Genomic DNA, 18,776 nt, shown 5'->3' with positions numbered 1-18,776 from the left:
AGCTCTCGCACCGCTGTTCCAGGAGGCACTCTAGACAGCTGCAATCCACAGAGCCCTGGGCTGGAACCCGGAGTAGAGGGCGGGCCTGGGTTCCCCCCAAACCTCCCAACTCCTGATCAGACACAGGAGGAGTTGACCTGGACTGTGGGTTCACGAAAACGGCCAAACTGAGGGCTGCCGTGAACCTCTGAGGCGAGCAAATCTGCCAATAAGCGCAAGACCCACCAAGGCAGAGGAGGAACTTTGTCACAATATTTAAGTAAAACCCTAGTAATTGCTGTTTTGTCTACAACTGCCAGTGCAATCCTTTAGAAAACAAAAAGGGAACTTTCTTTTGCATCACATATGACAATAGCCCAAGTTATATAGTTATATAAACACCAGTGCCAAGTTTTCGTACGACAAGTAATTGTTAAGTATTACTAATTGCTTAGTTACTGCAGTGATGAGTGCTATAGACAAAACTAAAGATAGATATATAAAAACTGAATTAGAAAAGTGGCATAAACATGAGACACAATTGCACTCTGCTATTCATCAGTATGTAGATAGGAAAAAAGACTTTTTATTATGTAATGTTTAGACAGCTGGTACTGTAAATGAATCATCTGTAAAGTAAAAATGAGGTTACCGTAGATGACCACAAACCCATATAAGTTGTGTTGAATATGACTATAACAAAAAGTAGTTAAAATGTCCTCTGCTTTCAAGTCATGATGGTTGTCATTTGATTAAATAAGAGTGCATTCCGTTTGATGTCTTGTCTTTATTATTCACGGGCACATCCGTGTATATGTCTTATCTTTGTATGAAGTGTTGCTGGCAACCAAGTATTCATACAGGTTCCTATTTGCACACCTGCAACACACATGTAGTTTATGTGTCTTGTGCAGTTTTAATCATTCCTCTTAATTGTGGTACATTCACCAAATTGGGGGAAAACATCATTCAGGTACAAAAAGAAACTGCTTAGTGTTTGAAGGAATTTGATAATTTTGCTGTGGTTCCTAGCTTGGCAGGTGGTAATAATGCCTATGCCAGCACTGTCAAAATATGAAAATTAAAGTGACGATGGGTTTTAATGAAATCCATTTGACAAATATAATTAAGGTGTTTTAATATGAAGCCCTGTAATAAAGACTACCGGTGGACTCCCTGAGGTCCTGACTAATTGTGTAGATTGCTTTTAAGCTTTGAATAGTTTTATTGGATAATGAACTGTTAAGAAGTGTTAGATCTTTCTTAAGCAGAATTTGGTTTGAAAAAGAAGAGGAGAGACAGGCCTGAGGTGTGGCATTTTAAACATAATTAGAAGAAAGATTTAAGTTAACATCTTTGATCTTGCTGTCAGTTTTTGATTAGAGCTGTAAATGCTTTAATCAAGTGTAGTGTAGTCATTATATTTCTAACTGTTTTTAAACTGTGAAATTACTGAGACACTGACATCAGTTTAACACGTTTTGAAAATTTGCAGCAAGTTGTGTTTGTAAACTGGGTGTTTATATTAAAATGTCAGGCTGCAGTGATTTACCAATTTAATGATAATTGCATAATTATAATATTTTGTGGTGAACAAATAGTTTGGTAATTTTTTCTAAGATGAAGTGTAATGTGTTGTAGTTGATGAGAACACGCTACTTATTTTTTGTTTTAAAATCTTACCATTTTTTCAACTGAAAATATATTCCAAATTAGAATTTATTGTACTGGATATATGTAGACCATAAAATACATTTCACTCTGTCATTATGTCCTCTATATTTCACTAGAAAAATATGTATATCTGTAGATATATTTAGAAAATGGTGCTGAAGATTTAAATAGCCAAAATGGCAATAATAATCTCTGGGCATTTTACCATCTTCAGTGGATTTAATATATTTGTAACTAACTTGATTGTTCCCAGTTGGAGGCAGTGTGTTCCCCTGCTTTGAGTCTAGGAGTGGGTTCTCTACCTGGTTCAGACATTGTCTCATTGTGGGCTTGATCATTTTGAGGTGCTGAGCATGAATGAAAATCAGTGTACTCCACGCCTTGCCAGGTCAGGTTGTGTTTCTCTAAGTAGCCACACAATGCAGCAAAACAAAATGGAGTAACTATTTATATGTAGGAATGTAACTATTTATATGGTTTGATATTATAAAGCATATATATGAGGAACAACCAGAACAATTATTGACGACACTGGATCACTAGAATCTACTGCCAGCCAGGCATGCAATCGTCATACCACTCCATCACTGTTAGAGCACAACCAACAAAATAACAACCTCCTTCCTCATTCTGACCCATTCTGAGTGTGCATGGGGAAAAGAGGACTTTTATTGCATGTCCTGGAAGTTAACAGATATGAATTCTGGTGGACCAGGAGAATGGGAGATGTGTTTTAGTCTACTTGAGCGTCCCTCACAGAGAATGGCCTGCTGGCAGTTCTTTCTCTTTTATTTAATGGCAGCTCCAGCTCAGTTGCCTCTGCTGGTTGTAACTAAAGAGGTGTGGGCCAAAGACAGAGGCTCTCTCTCAAATAACCCTTACCCAAACCGATTTTAGGGCTTCAAAAGGGAAACCCAACACCTTGAATTGCCACCGGGAGCCTGCACGCAGCCAGTGCAGCTCAACAATCATGAGCGATACATCTCTAGGCTGAAACTGCTGCTTAATAAGCAGGCTGCTCCATTCTGGACGAGCTGGAACTTCTAAATGGAGCCAAAGTGTAGCCCCAACTACAGCTCATCTAATCTTGAGATAACAAAGGTCTGGATAAGCATTGCCAGCTAGCATCAGAGGAAAGCAGTCACACTTGTCTTATTAGACACCTATTGAAAAAAAGCGCCGTTTAAAACAGCTGCCACATGAGCATGTAGCAACAATGTGGATCTGACAAGATCCCTAAGGGTATGACTACACAGCTCAGGTGGACATACAAACACTCACTCTGCTTGAGTTTAGCACATTACGAATACAGTGTGGTTGTAGTACATTACCTCAGATGGTGGCTCAGGCTAGCTGCTGGAGTATAGTCCCACCCAACCGCACCACAGCCAAACTACTATTTTTAAATACATGAGCTGGAGCAAAGCTAATGGGTGTGTTTACACCAAAGCTGGGAATCACACTTCCCACTGCTGTGTAGACGTACTCTAAAATGCAAATCTTAGCAACAGCAGGTGCCAAAAATCAATTAGCAAAGGGCTGATAGAACTCTAGCCGCACAGCTCTTAGACCCCATGTGAAGGGCTTAAGATGTTGTTCCTAAAATTTGATTCTACTCTGAAAAGTGGCATTATGGAGGAGTCTATATTTGCATCTCAGAACAATATTTGCATCTCAGTTTTCCAGAACAAATGTTAACAGAGAGAGGAGATTCTATCCTTCCTTACGGCCACTCAGTAAAAGATTTAAGGGTGGCAATTTTGCAACAGAAAAGCTTCAAAAACAGACTCCAACGAGAAACTGCTGAGCTTGAATTAATATGCAAACTAGATACCATGAACTTGGGTTTGAATAGAGACTGGGAGTGGCTGGGTCATTACACATATTGAATCTATTTCCCTGTGTTAAGTATGGTCACACCTTCTTGTCAACTGTCTAAATGGGCCATCTTGGTTATCACTACAAAAGTTTTTTTTCTCCTGCTGATAATAGCTCATCTTAATTAATTAGCCTCTTACAGTTTGTATGGCAACTTCCACCTTCTCTGTATGTGTGTGTGTATATATATATATCTTCTTATATATATATCTTCTTACCATATGTTCCATTCGATGCATCCGATGAAGTGGGCTGTAGCCCACGAAAGCTTATGCTCTAATAAATTTGTTACTCTCTAAGGTGCCACAAGTACTCCTGTCCACAGATATGTTACTCCTATTGAACTCACTAATAGTATTTGCTTATTTACAGACTAATTATTTGTCAACTAGTTGTACTACATCACTGATTTAATGATACATTTCTATTTATCTTCGGTACCTTTGGCCCCTATTACCATAGTATCTGAGTGCCTCCCAATTTTTTAATGTATTTATCCTCACAACACCCCCGTGAGGTAGGGCAGAACTTTTATCTCCATTTCACAGATGGGAAACTGAGGAAAGAGAGGCTTAGTGACTCAGCCAGGGTCACACTGGAAATCTATGGAAGAGCAGAGAATAGAACCTACATCTCCACAGTCTTGTTGTAGCAGCCTAATTCCTGGACCATCTATCATCTGTAATCCTCATCCTTCCATTTGCAAATGGCGGCGTCACATTTCCAGACACAGGGCACTGGTGGATGGAAGGGACATCCTTCTGATTTCTGAGCAAAAGCCACTCTCATGAGTAAAATGGCATGTATTAGACATCACAGATTTTTTCCAGTTGTAAAATACATGCTGAATACACTAACATTATGCTGAAGTTTTAAAAAATTGCCACCTTCTTGAAGTTATAAAAAAATTGCCTCTTACATTTTCACATGGAGCTGAAAGTTCATGAATAATTTTGAATTCATTTTGCCTCCACTTTTAAAAGATTTTTCTTTTTGGTAAAAATCTCTTTTACTCAGCAGTCTTAAAAAAAAAAAAAACACAAAAAACACACACCTCAGTACTTTGAGACTCAAACTTTGCATGCAGTTTGTATATATGGCATTTTGTTTTCAAGAAAGAGTTTAGTTGGTATGGGGAAGTGGGGAATCTATTGAAAGGATTAGCTAATAAACATTTCCTCAGCCTTGCTAACATATGCCGTTGTGTTAGCGTTTTGCCATGTTGGTAATTTATACCTATTAAACCTTTGTTTTGTCTATTACTGATTCCCGGGCTTTTGTTTGCACTTATTGTCAGTAACAAGCATTTCATTTTTATATGGGGGAAAATGGTCTCAGTTACTTCTACTGTACTCAAAAAGGAGAATGGGATTTGCAAATGATAAATGGGGAAGTTGACTAGCTAACTAATAAAGATTTGTCTTAATCAAGTATGATTTGTCAGAACAGGAGCGCACGGGGGTCAGGGCACATGCAATGAATAATACAGCATTCACAGGAGAAAAGGACCAGGCAAAAGGCCTCATAAATATGCTGCGATTACGCGCCGCTAATTCGTATTCAAAGAGTGAGTTCACTGAAGCTAGCTCCTAGGTTGCTGAGCTATTCACTTGCCTTGTGGTCTCTCCAATGTATAAGAAAAGTTTTTGTTTAATTTTCTTTTTTATCGCATGTAGTTTTTAGCATGGCTTTGTTTTTGCACAGAATAAATATCAACAGTTTTTGGTTTGAAACATAATTTACAATAATAATTTACAATGTGATTAATTAATAATCCTTTTGTTTTGTTTTGTTCAAAAGTCCAGCATCTTATTTTTCATTTAAATATGAATGTGGGTGCAGCAAGAAATATATTCTCCTTTCACATTCAATATGTATTGCTGAGGAGTGTAAGTCCAGTTAAAAAGCTCTCTTTACCTATGGAAGTAGTAAAGATCAAACATGCAGAGAATGCTTGCTTGTGTTCCCAGCATTCCTGACTTTCTAATAAGGCTCTAGATTCAGATTATGCAGGATAAATCTTTAATATATCAGTATGAGTCTTTTAATATAACGGTATGAGGGTAAATCTGAATAAACCTAAATATCTTGATATTTGATTTTGGATTTGTTTTTTAAGAGCTCTTTTTGCTTCAAGGAGCCATTTATGGGTCTGAAATAACATAAGATATAGTCTTCTCTTGACTTTTCCTCTGTCCAGAAATAGAAGCACTAAGAAAAGACCAGTTCTTATTATTTGAGCCTCATAAATGGTTCCTTTAATAATTAAAAAAGCACACAATGAATATCAATGCAGACAAAGTACCTGAAACTCAAATATTTGTGGGCCATGTTGTTTTCACTTAGCATTGTTTGTATGTTGTGTATTTGGATATGCATTAATAAATCTGTCTCCCACTCCTTAACTTTAAAATGTGTCTTGTCTTTCCAAGATGCTTCTGCCCTTTTAATAGGGTAACTGACTTTGATTTCTGCTTGCCGGTGGGCCTACTCGGCCTAACCTATTTTGCATTAAATTTTATGTGCCTTGAGTTGTGTTTATTACATTGAAGATAACTGAGCTGCAGAGGTTGAGTCACCCTTATGATTTTCAGAGCCTCAAGCTGCCAGATGCAGGAATTGGCATATGAGTTGCCTGCCCTCCAGTCACACCTGTTTTAAGTCTTTGCAGGCTGCAATACTCAGGGTCCAAAATAATTGCTTGCATTGCCTGTTACTTCATATAAACTTGTTGAATAAAGGAACGTGGAGTTTGAATTTACCAGTTTGAATTCAACCCAGGTGAGACGTAGCCAGAATTCATTGTCATCTCATGGCTGCTTGCATGGGTGAAATTAGAGGATAGTCTTGGTCCAATTCCTAGAGGATAGGTGTCCTCGGCACAGACTAAATGTGATCAGAATTGTGACTATTTTGCCACCTTTGAGGCAGTCTGAGCGGAAAAATCAAGAATTGAATGAACTGTTCTTTCAGCCCAAGAGGTAGTGCAGTCTGGACGGTACCTTAATAGAGCAGCATGCACTGCCTGAACTGTACCTGTTGTCTGGATAAAGAGAGGACGACAGAGTTTCTAACATGGTTAGGTCAGTCCCTTCCACTAAGAATAATAGAAAGGAAAAATAAGTGAGAAAAAAAATATTGTGACTTGATTCCAACTTTACTTAAGTTAGAGATTGTAAATGGGGTAGCAGGATATTTATTTGTCTTATTGCACTGAGCAAGGTACTTTTCTGAACAGTTGCTCCAAGAGGGGAGGAGAACATTTGAAAGGAGGATTTTGGAGCAGATGAATATTACTGAACTAGCATATAGCCAGAACAACGGCTGGACTTCAGTATAGGTAAGCCCAGAGTCGAATCAAAGCCTGCCACCTTCTGTGAACGATGCCGTGAGGATGTTAGCAAGCGAGCTAAGATAGATAGATGTGTGATGGAAGTAGACAGAAAAAATTATCAGTTAGTGAGAAATGTGTACTTTTTATGCCAGTAGATTGATGTATGTTAGAATTTTAGAAAAGGTAAGAAGCTCTAGAAAAAGAAGAGGCTACTAGAGGTGAAGTTACCAGGCCTGTCTCATGTCATCTCTCTTCCTCCTCCCTTCTCACCTGCCATTTTCTATTACTTCTCATTCAGATGTTTACCCACTCCCGAAAGAGTGAGCGGGAGGAGAGGAAGCGTTGGTTTTAAACTGCTACAGTTCACTCCTAAAGGTATTGATGTTGTCTGGCCTCTTTCTCATGTACCTTTTCTTCCATATTTGCTCTCCATTGTAGAAAGCAGTAAGTCTGAATTTTTGGTTTCCCTGATCTCGAGATCAAAATACCATGTTTTTTGCTGTTGACCAATAAAGTGGTTTTTATGAACTTTCATCTTAATTCATGGTACCGTTTTTATTTTAAAGAGGTTTGCATTTTTAAGGTGGATTGGGAATTGGGTTGGGACTTTTTTTTATTTTTGTTTTGCTTTCACAGCGAGACCAACCAGGCAGCTTCTTTTACCCTGTCTTGTAACTGAAATCATGAAAGCACAAAACATTGTGGTTGTCCTTTTCATACCTTAGCAAAGGTGATATTAAGTATCCTTTCTAAGATATACTCTAACCGGTGCCCTGTTGTATATAATAACAATTGGACTTCTGTTTTTTCCTGTATGTACCCATCAGTATCCCATTTACTGCAGATATTTAGTCATTTGAATAGCATAACTTTCTCATTTCACTATGCTGCATTCTTTTAATGTTTTACAAATATTCTCTCTATTGACTTATAACCATTACCTGTAATCCTTGATTTATCAATAATAATCTGTTTGTCATCTAATGACCTAAAGATCAAAATGACTGTCTCTAATTATGTTATCTCTTCTAATGAAATATCTCATTAGAGATATATATAAATATATATTAATGAAATATATATTTCACTAGAAGATATATAGATATAAATATATATAAACTGCAAACTTGTACATTTATAAGGACTTCTACTTATGTAACCATACTTAAAGATGTCAGCACTTTTTTTTATTAACTTTCTGCTATCCGGTACCTTTTCACTCAACCCTGAACTCTTTTGCCTCCTACAGTATATTTTCCAAGTCTGTAAAATTGCTTGCTGTCACCTCTGAAACATTGCTCACATATAATATTTTGTAGCATGACTTTTTGCAGAAATTCTTATTGATGTTTTCGTCTCCTGTAATTCCCTCCCTTTAATACTCCCAAAGTCCAAATTCTCCCAATTTTAACCTGACCACAATGTGACAACCATACCATAACAGGGTTGCTGCCACTTGAGCAGTCCCTCACGGCAAGAATTCCCTTTGCAGCAACCTCCCTCTGTTCTACCTCTTCAGGGCCCCTTGCAGGTCCCCGCACAGCCTTTCTTAGTAGTCCGACCACCCTCCATTTGAGTCTGGTTTAATGCCCAAAACCATTCCAAACAGTCCATTACTGCAATTCAGAGGTTCAACTTCTCTCTGGCTCTTCTGGCATCCACATGGAGTTCTTCGCTGCTCTACCCAGGGTCACTTCTTATAGCTGTGTCCCCTAGAATTGAACTCTCTGGCTTCCTTCTCTTTTCAGTGTCTCCCCTTTTTCTGAGGGAGAATGCATTCTATATACTACCCTGTTCCAGAGAAAACTTCTCCTGATTGGCTGAAAGAAGAAGGGAGCTCTGATCCTGTACCCTTTAAAGGAATGGTTCATGGGGTTTTGCCTCCATCCAACTGCTAATTCCCAGGGATTGCTTCCTCTTTTCTGCTACAGAGCCATTTCCTGAGCCTTTGTGGATTCCAAACCTCTGAAACAAATTCTTCTGGACCTTCTGCTCTTAAAGGACCAGTATACCCCATTTTGCAGACCTTGAAAGAAAATGCCCCCAGACTCAAAGATCTTAACTGGGTTTCTGCCATTTCAATACCCCCTATAAATACATCCCTATTTCAGGGTTCAGAGTAGCAGCCGTGTTCGTCTGTATTTGCAAGAAGAAAAGGAGTACTTGTGGCACCTTAGAGACTAACAAATTTAGAAAGCTCATGCTCAAATAAATTTGTTAGTCTCTAAGGTGCCACAAGTACTCCTTTTCTTTATCCCTATTTCAGGATCTTTCACGGATTTGATACATGCTTCTTTTTAAGTCCTGATTCCAGAAATCATCTGTATTTAAGAAGGCCACTTAAGCATGTGCTTAGGTGCTTTCCTGAAATGGGGCCTTAGACTTCCCCACCCTACTATCTCTTCCCTCTTCCTCTCCACCATAGGTGGCAGCTTTTCTACTTCTCTGCCCTAACCATCTGATCAGCCTTTTTAATTCTTTAACATTATCTTTACATCCCACTCTGTGGTCAGTCTGTCTCCCTCTCTCACCTCTGTTTGTATGTCTAGTAAGTCTGTGTATTTGTATGTAGAACACAAATGTAAAGTCTTATTGAACAAGCCATCTAGCATTCTCCCCATAATTTGGTCGCGCCTATCGTCAACCCTTTTACCACATCAAGACGTTTGCTGCGTTTTACTGATAAGTGCAGGAATATACCACACACAGGGGTGACATTTTGATATGAAAGATACGGTGTAAAACATACATTGTCTTATATTATAAATCTCCAATTTAGTAAGGTTGGAAATAGCTGATTTAAGAGGTTATCTCTATATAAGTTGCATCCTTGGAAAATACGTACAAGTCATATGTATGCACAGCTCTCTTTCTCATGCACACACCCACAAAACTGCAATAACTGATGTCCTATCCAGTTTGTTTTGTTCTTTTTAATGCTGATGTAATATCATGCATCAGGCACATCACACAATTTTTCCTTGCTTGTTTTCTTTGGTTTCAAACCACTTAAGCATTTATTTACCTTACAGGCTAGACTGATTTTGAAAGAGCCTCTCTAATCACTCAAGTCAATAATACACATTTTTAAAGAATGACTAATGTATTTACCCAAGAGACCAGTATAGCTGTGAATGAGCCTTTCCAGTCTGTTGGATAAATAAATATGCATTTTATAAATTCCATGGAATGATTCTTGGTTTTTCTTTATGCATGAAAAAGAAAATAGACTCCAGCAGAAAAAAAAGTATTAAACCTGTGATGTAGATTCACTGTTAAAGGGATGCTTTCAAATATCCGTGTATGTTTTTTCATTTTTATTTTTTTGCTTTCCATTCTCTCAATATCCTGTTAGACCCTTGTAAGTATAAATACTTTTCCTGCAGATTTTTCCTTTCTTTATTTGGTAACTGCTTCCCACCCCTATTTTTGAATGGGGTTGCCATGAACATGACTATTCATTTCACAACTTCAACCATATCCTATCACAGCATCTTTATTTATGCATCTGATCACGTGCAAAACTTTGGGAAGTGATATCATCTTCTTGCTTGCACAACCTGCCCATATAGAACTAAACATCATTTAAGAAGGCCACAGCAAAAAAGAGTGGTACTGTCAAATTGCTCATTGATGAAGAGATTGGTTTCCCCCACCTGATTTTAACAGCTTCAAGGCAAAATTAAATGTGTGGCCTGGGAAGCCTGATACTTGTTGTCCTTTTAAGCCTGATGCTCAATTATGACTTTGTCTTTGTGCGGGATTGTAGTTTATTATTATTATTATTATTTATTCATTATCTCATTCTTAAGCTATGCTGTGATATGTGTATTGACTGTTCTTGCCTTGTGTCAATTAGAACATGAATTATAGTGGTATAAATGGTTTTTACGCCTTTGCTTCAGGATGTTTTAGCTGTAATTTTTAGAACATAATTTTATGTCACTTTCAGAAACTCACTTGGCCTAGGTTAATTTTAACATTATGATGATTTATTTGCGTTACAGCAGCATCTACTGATTGGTTTTCGGTATCCGCGTCCTGGCACTGCCCATGTACGTGTATGCACATCCCCGCCCCCCAAATAGTTTAAGATCAAAAGAGCTTACAGTCTTGACATAAGGCTCCATGAATACAGCACATTTACAATATCTGACAACTCTTTGGTTCTAGTCTTGGTCCTAAATGCCTGCATGTGAACCACAACATACTTTATAAAACTGGCCACTTTGTGTAATTGTAGTAGCCTAGTAACTGATTCAGCCAAGGTAAGTAGTCTGAAAGAATCTAAACTGCAATCCTGGATTAAATGAATACATTTGCTTTTTAAGATTGGTGAAAGTTTGAACTGGCAGGAAAACATCAGGGACATGAGGAATATAATGTAATATGATAGTAAACATAAGGCAATAGTATCAAAGTGGTAAAATGTTCTATTTAAGAGCTTAACTCTGCCGCTTCCCTGCCCATGGAAGTCTTGGAGCAAAGTGAAGAGGTGCCTTTCTCATTTACCTGTGTGCATTTCTCTACATTATTGACCTTGCATCTGCAAAAGTCTCACTGATTTTAGTGAACGTTCTGAGAGTGGAAGAGCTGTACTATAGGATGCTTAGATCAGGGGTTCAATTTATGATGCTCAAACTGATAGCCAGAATTCTAGCGTCACCTCCGTTAGGTCTCGTATTTCAACTTATGCTGTTATTTTTGCCCAAAAAGGGCAAAAGATCATCAAATGCAGTGCATATAGAGTAAAACAACTCCTGTAAAATTGATGATCCATCCAGTTATATATCTGTAGAGATTGTTGGAAAGGAAATGCAGCTCTCTCACTTCTCGGACCCCTGTGCCAGTTTGAACTTCACGGCTGAAGGTTTAATCCCTAAGTATCATATCAACAATTCATTTTGTGATATTCTGGCTGACATGCTCTCCTTCCTTATTTATTGATGTCTTCAGTCATCAGCAATGAGAGGAAAATACACTATTTGTCAAAGTGATGGTGGATTACCCTCAGTTACAGTTGATGCTGTTGTCATGTTGATGGTTAGAAAATTAAACTAAATCCTTATAAAAAGCTAAGAATGTGAACATACCACTGATAGGAAGAAAAAGATTTGAACAAATACAGTAACTCTCTTAAGTTGGCATATAAAAATATATAGCTGCATCCTTCAAAGATATTTTTGAGTTTTGTTTGTGAAATAACAGACCATTTTAGCCAATGTGCTTTTTATTTCTTCCTTTGAAAGAAAATCTTCTCCTGACTCTTCTTTTTACTTACAAACACACACACCAAATTTTGAATAATAAATATTTCCAGCTGACACTAGTTTGCTGGAATTTGGCTGATTGTTTTACTTTACTTTTGAAATAAAATATATTTTTCTTAAAAAATACAGTGAATATATGTATCCTTTTATGTATTCCAAGACTTTAAATGCTTTAATAGTGATTGATAATAAGCACATTATAGTTTCATCCAGAGGGTTATGAGACATACATGCAGATGAGTCTTGAGTCACTTTTCCTACTCTACCATCTGTACAGCTGTGCTCCACCTTACAGCTTTTTAACTCAGTAACCACATATCTTACCACGTTTCACCTTTGGGAGGCATTGTATATACAGCTAAAAGTAAAGAGCTGCAAGCCAGCAGGGACAAGATAGCATAATGGGGATGTCAATTTGTGGTCAGATATCTGAGGAAATATTTATCTTACTTGTACTGTACTTGGCAATGGATCCAGCAATATAGACTGTAATGAATATTTTTGGTCTTTAGCTGACAGAATATATATCACTGTGCACTGAAATTATTATTAAGGGGGGAGAAAAGGATGTTCAGGATTTCTTTGCCTCATATTTAAAAAAAAAAAGTTTAAGGCAGCTTAAAGTTGGATCATGTCCTGAAAATTTAAAATTGTAAGTATTGCTATGTTAATATATAACTGATTTTTTTTTTCTGATTCAGTCTCTTTCTACAATTGTAAGAATCAAATGTCAAGATCTTGCTTATTCATAATTCAGTAACATAGCAATAGCAATATGTTGCTTTTGTTATTTAGAGAAATATGCAGTATACTTCATTTGGGTACTCTTTTTTTGGCACTGGTAGGCTGTGCAGCCTAAAGGAACGTGCATAGAACTGGAAGTCAGAAACTTCTGTTTATGTCAGACTTGCTATGTGGCCTGAGGCAAATTGAATCCATTTCCCCTTCTGTAAAATGGTGATCATATAATTTACTTTCTTCCCTCAGGGGGATGTAGTGAGGATTAATTAATGTTTGTATAGCACTCTGAAGATGGAAATCTCTTCTATATAAGAGGTGGTATTATTTTCTTATACATGCATATCTGTAATAGCTATTTCAGGTTAACATATGAGATTAAAGTTATTTCAAAAGGAAAGTCCTGTCCTTGTTCACAGCCTTCGTGTTATGTCTTGAAGCCTGAATTTTCCCCTAATTTTGCAATTATTTAATCCAGCATGGGCTATGGAAGCAACCAGCCAAAGTGTAAACAAGAGATGATGCCAACCAATTGATTAATGCGACTGTTATCAGAAATACTAAGAGACCCAGCAGAACACATCTCCAAGCTTGCCAGAAATGCTAGGCCATCAGTGGACCAAAGCAGAACACCAGTTGTGTGAGGAGGAAGGGTTAACACTAAAATAACAGAATTTCATTTTAGTAGCAGGTGGAGTTAGGAATGCAGGGAGAAAGGCCTTCCACTAATGTCTGTTGTTTCAGAATCTCCATAACTGTGCTGCTATCTCTTAGTAAAAATTTCCTGATATTTCCCAGCAAGGGAAGCAGAAGGGGAGAGACAAAGGTTAAGAACATGTGAGAAGTATGAACTCCCACCCTGCAGAACAAGTATGAAATTCTTCTTGCCAATGTTGTGTAGACCAAAGGTTAACATGAATCCCTATAGCCTAAACTATCTCATTAGACTGTCAATATGACAGCTTCTAGTTTGATTGTTACCTCTTCATGTGTATGATATTTAAGACATTTAAAGCTTTTTAGTGATTTTGTCGTTGAATTTAGGTGGAGTGATTAGGCTCTCTTATGTTACAGTGCTGTTTTTCTTTAAATATATTTATTAGAATTTAACCTGGCATGTTGGGGGCTTACAGAGAAAAGCTGAATTTTTCAGGATTTATATTCTGATTTTTTTTAATGCAGAGCAGATTGGACAGGAAATGTTGGAAAACCTGAGCCAAGACAGAGAGAAGATCCAGCGTTCTCGGGAAAGGGTAAGTTTGACTATAAAGAATTGCTGGTCTCGGGTTTTGTGTGCTTTGGGCAAGTTCACTTTGCAAGCAGAAATAATCCAGGACATTGATTAAAGGCTTAAATAAGTCAACTATTATATCATGATATGTAATCACCACCCATCATTACATATTAAAAAGTAAAAGCCTAATAGGGGCTTGATCCTGCAAACTCTGAGTAGTACAAGTTGTCCCATTAAAGTCAATGGGTCTGCATTTGCAAGGAAGAAATTGGCCCCAATCCTGCAATCAGACCTGATCAATGTGTGTCTTGGAATTTTTTCAAGCCCAATTTTTTTTTCTGTTTCTTCCTGTTCCTGCCTGCAGCAAGGTCAAGAAGGAATGAAATTTTCCTAGAAAGCTGACTGGTGAGCCTCCAGTCATAAGCCATCCAAAGACCTGTTGTCAGAAATGGAAGACCTCAAATTCCTAATACTCAGTCCTGTTAGACGCCTCTTAGTTACTGTTTTCAGGTCTCCATTAGATCCATATAAGAGCATCTGTCTGTGGCATGAAGTCCACTTGAAGGTTGTGATCTTAGCTCACATCTCTATGTATCCCATTTTCTAAACTGTTGTTGTTAAAAGACCAAAGATGGAGACCATTGTCCCTCAGTGGCCAATACCTTTGCACTGCATATTCAGAGGCATCATGTTACAGAGCAGGGAGATAATAAACTATTTCTGTAGAACTCAGGTATGACTGCACTAGACTGGAATGTTGCATTCAGTTCTTAGCCCCTCATTATTGAGAAAATATTGACTAATTGGTTGAATTTACTAAGAGTAAAGTTTAAATGAGTTAGATGTATGGATAGAGGTATATAGCTTGGCTAAACATTAAAGATATTATAATAGTTTCCCACTGTTTGAAAAATGCAAACTCCTTAGATGGCAAGGAATGCATTAATTTAAGACTGATATGGGACATAACTAAAAATATTTGGAATGATCTAAGAAATTAAAGATGTAGGTTTCAGAGTAACAGCCGTGTTAGTCTGTATTCGCAAAAAGAAAAGGAGTACTTGTGGCACCTTAGAGACTCACCAATTTATTTGAGATGTTGGTTGCATATCAGGAAGCATATCCCACAAAGAGATTTACTAGACTCCCAAGGAAATGGTGGAAACCACATTGTAGGAGTCACTTAATTTACCAAGAGTGAACAGGGTTCTGAAGAAAAATGGGTTTCAGGGATTAATACAAAATTATCAGTAAAACTGACAAGATTTTCTAATTCCCACCGTACCACTCAACTCCATCAGTCCCAACACCTTGTTTATTTCCTTCTCCCTGCTTTCTCCTATTATTTAAAATAAACAATTTTTAAAAACTTGTGCACTTGTATAGATTTTCATTTCCTGATTTCAAAGCACCTTCCAAAGGAAAGTACTGTATACCCATTTTGCCAAAGGTCACACAGGAAGTCTGTCAAACCTTAACCACAGGATCATCCTTCCCAATTTCACAGAAAAAGTTAACATAGGTTTTTTTTCCCAGTGTATCCCAAATCTGTAACAGATTATTCAATATATGACCAAGATCTATTATTTGAATGTCCATTTTTATCTTCACTTGCCAGCCATGCTTGAGGTTTTAGGTTTGTACATCAACAGCTAATGACATTGCAATCGGCTGAAAACAGAATTCTCTGGCTTGACATAGCTGGGTTTTTTTGTCATCGGTTGTTGCACTCATCGCTGAGCTCATGTATTAGCAGGGAAATGGAGGAAGAGCTATCTTGGAAATATTTTGTTTTAGAATAAGTGTATTTATGATTTGAAAATCTGTATGTTGGGTTTTTTGCCAGTGCAGAATAGAAGAGGTTGTGTTTTTATTGCTCCCTTAGGCTGTTTGCCTATTTGGTCTAACTTTTCTTCTGCTTGTTTTTACCTTAGGAATACCAGGTCCTGACTTTTGCTTGAGAACTTTGTCAAACCTGGATAGTGGCAATCTAAGAATCGCTACCCTGAGCAGTAATTTTACCTTTTAGGTTTGCCAAACTCCTCCAGCAAAAAGAGGGAAGTTAGGAACTCATATTTAAAGGTAAAAAGCCGAAAACTTCTTTTTATCACAAAAGAAAGGAAGGAAAACAACATATTACCCTCCCCCTCTGACCCACTGTGTTTGAGCCTATCATTACACGTAATAAAAGAGCAAACACGTTTGCTTATAGTTCACCTCTGGCATAGATAAAAACTTGGTTTTGTAATGAGCTTTTAAAAAATTGCAGCAGGTATGTTTTTCTGTTGCATGTGTCATACTGGTTTAATCTGGTTTTCCAGAAGTTGAATCAGCTAGACTTTACCTTATGCATCATAAAGCACCCATGACATGGCCTTCCCAGAACAAAGCACACAACCTATCACCTCATGGTTCTTGGTTACAAAGCATTGGGACAAACTCCAGCCTTTTCGTCCAAACTGGGGGATGGGAGTGTCAATTATTCCTATCCTTCTACTTTGTTCTTCTTTAGTAGCATTTAATTAAATAATATAACCACAGAATAATTCTGTAAAATATTATAGAAGACATTCATCACTAAAGGCCCTATCTGGCAGACATTTACTACTATGTGTGGTGAATGCAACTACTCACAGTGGTTAGCATTAAACATGATAGTAAATATTTGCAAGATCAGAAAATGGAAGCTGTTCTTAATGCACTTTTTGTACTAGGTATTCAGGTACTAGGTACTGTTGGATGTAACTTATGATGGCGAAAATTCTTCATTATCTGGAGATTCCCGCTTACAGTTGCCCTTTTACTTTTTATGGATTTATAACGCAGAATATGTTTGGTCTCCCAAATCGAAGTCTCTGATAGCAGTATTGCATTGATTGCATTGATTGCCCTACCTGCTGAATCATCAGGCAACCCATTAAATCTGAATTTATAATGAAGTAGTAAATGTTGGATGAAGTGAGGTAAAATTTAGAAAATAAATAAATATATACCTGTCTCCTTCATGAACTCTCCAGACAAATCCCCTCTCTTGTGGTTAACTCTCACTCTGCCACATGCGCCATGGAGGCATTCCAAGCAGCCTAGGGGAAGTGCAGGCTTCTGATATAAAGACTTAAGTAATCTAGAAGTGAGAGTATAAAGATTCCCCACCAACAGTCCCTCAATTCTATTTTTGCACCTGCTTAAGCAGGTTGTAGAACAGTCCTCCCTCATCAACTTGGAAAAAAAAACCCTAACATTTTCTAGTTTTCCTTTCACCTTCCCTTTAGATTTCAACTGCACTGTGTGTCTGTGCATGTGTGTATCTATAGTGTTTTTATTCTCATTCCCCTTCAGAGAAAATTGTTGTAGTTTACAATGCATTTCAAAGAAGGGCTTGCTAGAGTTGTTACGTTTTGCTGAGCTTTATTCCTGACTTTGCTGTGAGTGCAGAAAAGCTAGATTAGGAGACAGGACTCGATGACTGAGGAGGTTTCTTCACATCTGATGTCCGATACTGAAATTTAAGATATGTGCTTTTTACAATGGTAAAATAACCAGGATTAACCAGCAAATTTGTCTGTCTGTGAAGAAGACAGTAGAGCTGTGTAAATAGCTGAGTTTTTGATTCACTGGCAGTTCCAAAAATTGAAGAAAAAAAAATACTCATTTCGGGTCATCCTAAAACCTACATTTTTTTGGCATTTTCTGTGAATAGAAAATAGCGAAAAGCAAAAACCATTTTGGGTCCTACTTGATGTTTTGTTCAACCCATCACCAATGATGTTTTGTTCAACCCAAAACGAAAGGTTTGTTTTGATTTTAGGCATTTTTAACCACTTTCTTAAAAAACCAAAGGAAACCTGGTGCTAGATTCCCAAGGGGACCTTGGCACTGTTCACAAAACCAAGGAGGAGAAGGCCCCCAAAGTAGTGCCCCACTTCTTATATCCAGTAGACCAATGGTTGGGACACTTAACTGCAATGTGGAAGAACTAGCTCTGAATCCGCTCTCTGAGCACAGACTGGTAAAAATACTTAAATATTTATTAGGCCAGAGAGATAGTGAGAATCACTCTATAGCCTCCCTTTTCTTGAACTGAAAACTGCTTTTAAATCTGGCATTTGCCTAAAATGCCGTGTTTACTATAGAGCTCTGTAACAAGAAAGTTAATTAAGTTCATTTGAATATGTAGTGTTGCTGAGCACTGTTAAACCACTACCTTTTTTTGACCAAAGGGGTGGGCAAAGTTGTTATAATATAATTATAATTAAATATATTTAATTATAATTACACCCATATATAGTAGTTTGCACAATCTGTAAAGTGTTTTGCGATGTTTCAATTAAAGTTGCTATAAACTGTAAGATTAGTTCCTACTTTCATATTTAAAATAGGTAAAACTTTGCTGTAGAAGCACTATGGAAATATTTTAAGGATATACTTTCCACTGTATCAGTCATATGACATTGTTCTGTGATACTGTTTTTGCTTCAGATTGCTTTGTCTGGAGCATCTATGAAAACAACTGAAAGAACAGTATGTGAAAAAACAAGAATAGCTAACCCTTCGGGTATCTCCTCATCCCTTGGTACCCTCATTTAACTCCCAGTAACATTCATAGGACACACACACACAGAGAGACACAATGGAAAATATAGATGCTAATCTGTAATGCCTTTTATTC

The 18,776-nt window shown here is 37.5% G+C and overlaps 1 protein-coding gene across 21 annotated transcripts in view; it reads left to right on the top strand.

Moving 5' to 3' along the window:
• Positions 1-18,776, top strand: part of VTI1A (vesicle transport through interaction with t-SNAREs 1A) — a 356,187-nt gene that overhangs the window by 191,330 nt on the left and 146,081 nt on the right. For all 21 annotated transcript variants that reach the window (XM_037904208.2, XM_043551805.1, XM_037904203.2 and 18 more), the window contains one exon: positions 14,056-14,126. In XM_037904208.2, coding sequence (XP_037760136.1) covers positions 14,056-14,126 — 71 coding nt within the window. The remainder of the gene's footprint in view (positions 1-14,055; positions 14,127-18,776) is intronic.

The sequence above is a fragment of the Chelonia mydas genome, chromosome 7 (assembly GCF_015237465.2).
Source record: "Chelonia mydas isolate rCheMyd1 chromosome 7, rCheMyd1.pri.v2, whole genome shotgun sequence".
NCBI lineage: Eukaryota > Metazoa > Chordata > Testudines > Cheloniidae > Chelonia > Chelonia mydas.
This window is presented reverse-complemented; position numbering and strand designations above follow the sequence as displayed.